The sequence below is a fragment of the Agrilus planipennis genome, unplaced genomic scaffold, assembly GCF_000699045.2.
Source record: "Agrilus planipennis isolate EAB-ADULT unplaced genomic scaffold, Apla_2.0 scaffold7, whole genome shotgun sequence".
NCBI lineage: Eukaryota > Metazoa > Arthropoda > Insecta > Coleoptera > Buprestidae > Agrilus > Agrilus planipennis.
Window position 1 is genome coordinate 1,065,998 of NW_020439340.1, and position 7,448 is coordinate 1,073,445.

The window sequence follows — 7,448 nt, forward strand, 5'->3', positions numbered from 1 at the left end:
AGGGCATCCAACCAAACGTATATCGTCTGCGTCTTATCATTAGGTACTTTTATGCCCCAATGAACACGCGTAGCAGGCCTTGATACTGAGATATCCGGTAATTCGTCTCTGTTCAACATTTCCGTCAATATTTTGTGGAATTTACTAGGTTTTATAACATCCTCTAAAAACCACGTAACAATTCCAATTTTTTTTTTTACTTTAAAAAAGGATTTTAGGATCTTTCCTTATTGTGATGTAAAATAATTATAAAACAATCAATATTATTTATTTATCAAAGGCCAATTTGCACTTAGTTTTTATCGATTTTATTTGTTGTTTGGTAAACTTGCGTAAAACGTAACAAAAAATTAGTAATAAAACAAAATTTTTTTTATTTTACTCCAAGGGCCTTTCGAATATTATTCTCAGTCCCTCTAACATCGAATTTTATATAAAAAAAATATTCATAGCAACTTTTCAAACATAAAGGAGCATCTGTAAACTTTCCAAGGTTTTCCTCTAACTTTTGATAATAAAAACAAACTTTAGAGCCAATTAAAATTATTAGTTATTGTACAAAAATCATAAAATTTCGTTTTTTCAAAATTTATTAGATTTAAACATATTATAAAATTGTTAATTAAGGAAGTTTCGTCAAATTAAATGTTTTTTTTATATAGCATACCATTTGTTTTTAACCAATAAATAAGATCGTTCTGAAAATTCGATAATCGAAACATAAAATTTTCTTCTTCCGTCCACTCTACAGGGTGTCCACTTTCCAAAGACACCAAACTTTTGTTACCATCAGCTAATGAAACTTGTTTTAACTGAGAATCAGTTAAAAAAGTTTCGTCAGATACGCAGTACCACCCTGAGTACTTATCCGAGTAAATATATCCATTATCATACAATTTTTTCTAAAATTTCAGCAAACATTTTAGTATTAATTCATATTTTATAAGCCAACATTAAAACATATTTTAACAAGAGATCGTGCTTGCCTTAAAATCGTTCTTACCCAAAATTGTTTTACCGTTTTTTCGTGGTTTTCTGAAGTAGTTCTTACAAAATCGGAATAATTAATACTAAAGTTATCTGACATTATTTTATACTTGTCTGATATTGCATTACAATATTTGTCAACAGCTGCTGAATTTTTAAAAGCAGCTTGTTGAATTTTCCCTCCGTGTTCGTCGGTACCAGTTGATAATTTTTTTAAAATTTGCGGATTTTTAAGGTGCTGCCATCTACCAATAGCATCCGCAATTACAGAACTGTACAAGTGGCCGATGTGCGGCGCTGAAACACCATTCGTAGATAAACGATCTGCATTACCGAACGAACGAGAAATCATAGAGAACAAATAGACACACGGGTCCCATTTTTATCAGACATTTATTAAAAGAATATCACTTACTTGCATTAACGTAGTAAATAGGCGTTGTTACAAAGAAATTAGCTTTCCTGGAACTGAATCTGCGAGAAATTATAATGCTTTTTGAACACATTTCAGCAAACAACAACTACACAAGATTACAGGTTAAATAAAACAGCAAAATTGTTTTTCTATGGTAGGATAGAAATAAGCATAGGCGTATCATTAATAAGGGTAGAAGGACTTAACTAATTAAAATGAATTTTTCTTACTATTTTAACAAAACTTTATTTCTTCTATTATGATCGTTTTATTTATTTTCCAAATTATGCAACGATTAAAATGAAAAATGAAAGGAAATTTCAATACTTTTTGCTTATAAGTAATGTAATAGATTAATTCCAACAATTTACTGTTTTGCTGCCTGATTTTACCCTCAATCTCTCTTATTAGAATATAATTGAGTTTTTATTATTTTAATTAATGAAAACAACGAAAATGAGTCGAATGTGTGTATTTATTGCCTCCAAAAATTTTTACTGCCTTTTTTATAAAGGAGAATATTTAATCTACTTACTTAATTAAATCTAGGCAGACAAATAAAACGCAATTTACAATTAAAAATAATAACATTAAAATTCTGTACAAAATATGATTTTAAAAATAACAAATTAATGAGATAACAACTTAGAAATTAATTGTTTTTCCGAGATAAGCCATCATGTTCGCTTCTCTCAACGCTTCTGCACATGTGGGATGAGCGTGGCATACACGGGCAACATCTTCTGCTGATGCTCCATATTCTTGTGCCAAAACAGCCTCGTTAATGAGTTCTCCGGCCGAAGGGCCGATTATATGAGTACCAAGGATGCGATCTGTCGTTTTGTCTGAAAGGACTTTGCAAAATCCTTCACTATCGTTGTTTGTTTTCGCACGGGAATTTGCCAAGAACGGGAATTTACCAACTTTATAGGCAACTCCTTCTTTTTTCAAATCTTCTTCCGACTTGCCCACCCAGCCCACTTCCGGATGAGTATAAATGACTGACGGCACACAGTTGTAATCGATGTGTACATGACCTCCATTAATTCCTTCCACACATATTATACCTGGCAAATAATTCCACTTTAGTTTATTATTTCATTAACTTGGAGGTAATTAAATGCTCACATAGAATCAATCAGTTATATTACATTTTATCAGCGGGAGGGGTGAGGATTNAGATAGGAGACGAAAAATTAGACGAAGTGGCCGATTGTAGGTATCTAGGAAGTCAGATAAGTCAGGACGAAAGAAGTAGTAGGGATATAAAGCAAGTCATTTCTATGCTCGGGAACGGTTAATTTAGAAATTCGAAAAAAGTTGTTAAAGGTATATGTTTGGAGCGCGGCGCTGTACGGGTGCGAAACATGGAAGATTGGCGCGGCGGAAAAGAAAGGTTAGAACAGTTCGAAATGTGGTGTTACAGGCGAATGATGAGGATACCGTGGATAGAGAAGGTTAGAAATGAAGAGGTATTAGAAAGAGTAAGAGAACAGAGAACTCTATAAAAGTCAAGACCTACATTAGATTACTGTTCGCAAATAGTTAAGGGTATGGGTTGCTCTTTAGGGAAATGCGAAGATTAGGGCAGGATAAGAAAAAGTGAAAATGCGTGTCCAACCAGTCTTAGGACTGACGAGCTTATGATGATGATGATCAGCTATTTGGCGGATCAGAATTTTCGTAATATTACAGTCGACAAAAGATAAAGTGAAAGAAATAGTAAAGTAGGGTAAACTTGAAATTAAATTTTCTTCACTGTTTTTACTCGTAATCCTAAGAAAATAANATTTTAAAAATAACAAATTAATGAGATAACAACTTAGAAATTAATTGTTTTTCCGAGATAAGCCATCATGTTCGCTTCTCTCAACGCTTCTGCACATGTGGGATGAGCGTGGCATACACGGGCAACATCTTCTGCTGATGCTCCATATTCTTGTGCCAAAACAGCCTCGTTAATGAGTTCTCCGGCCGAAGGGCCGATTATATGAGTACCAAGGATGCGATCTGTCGTTTTGTCTGAAAGGACTTTGCAAAATCCTTCACTATCGTTGTTTGTTTTCGCACGGGAATTTGCCAAGAACGGGAATTTACCAACTTTATAGGCAACTCCTTCTTTTTTCAAATCTTCTTCCGACTTGCCCACCCAGCCCACTTCCGGATGAGTATAAATGACTGACGGCACACAGTTGTAATCGATGTGTACATGACCTCCATTAATTCCTTCCACACATATTATACCTGGCAAATAATTCCATTTTAGTTTATTATTTCATTAACTTGGAGGTAATTAAATGCTCACATAGAATCAATCAGTTATATTACATTTTATCAGCGGGAGGGGTGAGGATTAAGAGACTATTTCAAGACTAAGATCATGTAAGCAAATTTGAAAATATCTTAAGTACTTTTTGATTTTCTAAAGTTCTTAAGAAATATACGGGATTATTTTGTTACCTTCATCTTCTGCTTTGTGTGCCAACATTGGCCCATGTATACAGTCCCCAATGGCATAAATGCCAGGTACAACTGTTTGAAAATGTGAATTAACAGGTATCCTGCCTCTGTTGTCCCTTTCAATGCCCATTTCCTCCAATCCTAAATTCTGAGTGTAAGGCCTTCTTCCAATTGAAACCAACAAAACTTCACATTCCAACTAAAATTAGTAAAAAGTGAATGAAATATCATATAACTCATATAAGGAAGAGACCTACCACTTCTTTCTTGTCAGGACTTTTTGCATCTTCTACATTTACTTTAATAACTCCGCCACTTTTTTCAGCGCCAGTAACTTTGGTATTCAATTTGAATTGTAAACCCTGTTTTGCCAACACTTTTTGAAATGTCTTTGATACTTCACCATCTATTCCAACACCTCCAATGCTTCCAATAAATTCTACAGCTGTTACTTGAGAGCCCAATCGAGACCACACAGAGCCCTAACAACAAAATGATCATTGTTTAATTACTCTTCAATGTTTGATAAGATGGACATGTATTAATTCAAATTTCATTTCATTCATCATTTCGTATTGTTTTATTTTAAATTAGTACAAAGTTTCTGTACTATCAGAAAACATATTTAGTATGCTAATTTTACATAAATTAAACTAACACATACCAATTCTAAACCAATAACTCCTGCTCCAATAACTACCATTCTTTTAGGGACTTGTTTTAATGAAAGAGCTCCTGTAGATGACACAATAGTTTCTTCATCAATCTACAGCAAATGAGAATACTGTATTAATCTATAATTTAATATTAACACCCCTTACTTGTATGCCTGGAAATGGAGTAACTTCTGATCCAGTTGCAATGAGAATATTTTTGGTGTTAACTACTTCTTGACCACCTCCTTCTTTTAGAACAGTCACCTGATTTTTTCCTGTTATTTTACCATGGCCTTTTATTGGTTTTACTTTATTCTTTGTAAATAACATAGCAATCCCACCTGTTAAAGCTTTTACTGCATTAGCTTTTGCTTCCATAAATTTACCAACATCCATTTTAACATCACTAACTAGAATTTATAAAAAGTAATACACAACATGTTAGATATAAGTTTTTATAACTTGCCAATAATGCCCCGTGATTTAAAATCATCAGAATGAGCCATGTGATAATAATGGGAATTATTTAAAAGTGCTTTAGAAGGAATACATCCTACATTTAAACAAGTTCCACCAAAAGTCGGATCTTTCTCCACACATACAGTCTGCAAAAACAACATAAACTATCTTTATACTTGCACATTGCATGTAATTACCTTCATGCCCATCTGGGCAGCCTTAATTGCGGCCACATATCCCCCTGGACCTGACCCAATGACAACGATATCAGCGTCTTGGGTAGCCGAGTAACATCTTTGTTGTAGAACATCAAAAATTCGTGTTCGACATCCATTTACATTTGAAGGCTAAAAGGAGAACAACGTAATGGATATAACAAATATCTTAAATTTTGACCTCTAATTCTGTTAACATAAACTTGAAACATTTGTAGGTTATATATTACGTAAACCAATAATTCTTATTTATAAACTAAAAATTTTCAAAGATACTTACTCGCAAGTTCGTTGCAAAGAATTTTGAAAGTGTATGTTGCATTTTTTAATCTAATTACAAACAATCTTAAAATTATATATGCCGGTAATGTATTTTATGCAACGAACTCACAACCTAGTTAACAATAACGCACGTCCATACAAGAATGACACCTGACTAAAATGACATAACACTATACAGGGACGGAATTAATTTGCTACATAGAAATTAGAATTTTTATTAGTCAGTAGTGATAATAAATCAAATGCCTTCAAAAAGTAACATTTAATCATTATACATCCATTTATTAATTTAATTACAATGTTAAAAAGAGAAGGTTTGCGTTTATGTTTATTTACAATTTGTTAGATGTTTGATTGTGTTTATTACTTAGTGCTATCCTGACTAATGACTAATAAATGATAAATAATTATTTATTATTTGTGAATGATTATAATTATGTCAGCGGCAAAATTAATCCATAAACACAAATAGATTTTATTTTACAAAACAATCAAGATTTTTGTAATAAAAAAAGAAATAGATTCTTCAAGAAGTTTAGATATTTCCTGATATGGGGTTGTTTGGTAAATCTAACGAAAGGAATCCAAAAGAGATGGTATTAAACTCAAATATATACTCTCATTTAGAAATATAATTTTACGTTTTAGGTAAACGAATGGTCACACAAGATCCGAAAAGAAGGATATCAACTTGATCGTCAAATTAGAGGTAATAAGGAAATTATTCCAAAACATAAGTTCATCATAGGTTTTTAGCTATACAACGGGAAGAAGAAAAGGTCAGAAGATCTCTGAAGGAAGCTGCAAAGAAAAATGATAAAGACACCTGCCTTATTTTAGCTAAAGAGATATTGAGAGCTAGAAAATCTGTCAATAAAATTCATACCACTAAGGCACACCTTAATTCAATTAATCTACAAATGAAAAACCAATTAGGTTGGTATTTATTTATTTTGGAGCTTATATTACAAAAGTGGGCAAAGCTTTAGTTCCCTATTCAAGGCTTGGAACTATTGTAATTCAAACTCTTTCATATGCATGTACTTGGTAAACAAATCAGTTTAAGAAATTAGTTTATAGTTTGTAACTTAAATGGCTTCAAGCTCATTCAAGGTGCTTACGGATTTGAATCTAATTGCTCTTAAAGTAATTAGCATTTCAAATTCCTTGGATCTGAAAATGTAATTGAGGCATCAAGGGCTAAAGCACTTTAAGTAAGGGCTTGGAGCTATTTTGGTGAGAACTTTGTCCAGCTGTGCTTCATGACCATGTTAAATATAAAAATTTTAATGTTACAGCTACTCTTCGAGTTGCTGGTTCTCTGGCAAAGTCTACAGAAGTTATGCAGGCAATGCAGTCATTAGTAAGGATTCCTGAAGTGGCTAACACAATGAGAGAAATGTCAAAAGAAATGATGAAAGCAGGAATTATTGAAGAAATGATAGATGAATCCATGGATGTTTTAGAAGATTCTGAAGAAATGGAAGATGAAGCACAAAAAGAAGTAGATAAAGTCTTATGGGAAGTAACTGAAGGTAAACTAGGAGAAGCTCCAGAACCTCCTGTTTCTGAAGCTGCAGCAGAACCTGCAGCACCTCCAACTGAAGAAAGCGAAGAAGATATACAAGAAATGCAAAGCAGATTAGCAGCACTGAGGTCATAGAAAGTATTACTGTTTTATCTCAGTATTAATGATATATTAACAGCTTTTGAATTGTACAGTTCTGTCTGTCAATATTACTAATTATCATCTTTAAAAATATTATAATTCAGCAGTTATTAATAATAGTTTATATTATAAATAAATCCAGCACTGTTATAGTTAAAATAATACTGCTCTAGGAAGAGGAGAATGTGAACTTATTTAATAATACCGAATTATTCTTCATATAATTATTTATTCCAAAAGATTTTTTCCAACTTTCACATTCTTTCTGTGGTGTTAATTATTTGAAAATGTGAAGTAGCTAAAAC

The 7,448-nt window shown here is 32.6% G+C and overlaps 4 protein-coding genes across 4 annotated transcripts in view; 1 reads left to right on the forward strand and 3 right to left on the reverse strand.

Moving 5' to 3' along the window:
- The window catches only part of LOC108734164 (methionine--tRNA ligase, mitochondrial), a 4,311-nt gene extending 2,704 nt beyond the window's left edge, over positions 1 to 1,607 (reverse strand). The window contains exons 1-4 of the mRNA XM_025978630.1: positions 1,403 to 1,607; positions 1,004 to 1,284; positions 668 to 902; positions 1 to 163 (exon numbers count right to left, since the gene is read on the reverse strand). The exon at positions 1 to 163 is cut by the window's left edge and continues 5 nt beyond it. Of these exons, the coding sequence (XP_025834415.1) occupies positions 1 to 163; positions 668 to 902; positions 1,004 to 1,284; positions 1,403 to 1,493 (770 nt within the window). The 5' untranslated portion in view covers positions 1,494 to 1,607. The remainder of the gene's footprint in view (positions 164 to 667; positions 903 to 1,003; positions 1,285 to 1,402) is intronic.
- A 251-nt stretch (positions 1,608 to 1,858) lies between these two features.
- Positions 1,859 to 5,631, reverse strand: LOC108734247 (dihydrolipoyl dehydrogenase, mitochondrial). The gene is made up of 9 exons (XM_025978626.1): positions 5,473 to 5,631; positions 5,175 to 5,324; positions 4,985 to 5,123; positions 4,684 to 4,928; positions 4,527 to 4,628; positions 4,120 to 4,344; positions 3,863 to 4,061; positions 3,194 to 3,646; positions 1,859 to 2,016 (listed from the first exon to the last, which is right to left on the reverse strand). The coding sequence occupies exons 1-8, from the start codon at positions 5,512 to 5,514 to the stop codon at positions 3,225 to 3,227; spliced, it is 1,524 nt and encodes a 507-aa protein (XP_025834411.1). The 5' UTR covers positions 5,515 to 5,631; the 3' UTR covers positions 1,859 to 2,016; positions 3,194 to 3,224.
- On the reverse strand, positions 1,860 to 2,491 carry LOC112905703 (dihydrolipoyl dehydrogenase, mitochondrial-like; the record flags this gene model as incomplete). Its single annotated transcript, XM_025978629.1, has 1 exon — positions 1,860 to 2,491. A coding segment is annotated over one exon (444 nt), but the record flags the coding sequence as incomplete, so codon positions are not given.
- A 250-nt stretch (positions 5,632 to 5,881) lies between the features above and the next one.
- Positions 5,882 to 7,442, forward strand: LOC108734248 (charged multivesicular body protein 3). The gene is made up of 4 exons (XM_018465728.2): positions 5,882 to 6,070; positions 6,123 to 6,183; positions 6,231 to 6,410; positions 6,773 to 7,442. The coding sequence occupies exons 1-4, from the start codon at positions 6,026 to 6,028 to the stop codon at positions 7,135 to 7,137; spliced, it is 651 nt and encodes a 216-aa protein (XP_018321230.1). The 5' UTR covers positions 5,882 to 6,025; the 3' UTR covers positions 7,138 to 7,442.
- The last annotated feature ends 6 nt before the right edge of the window (positions 7,443 to 7,448 follow it).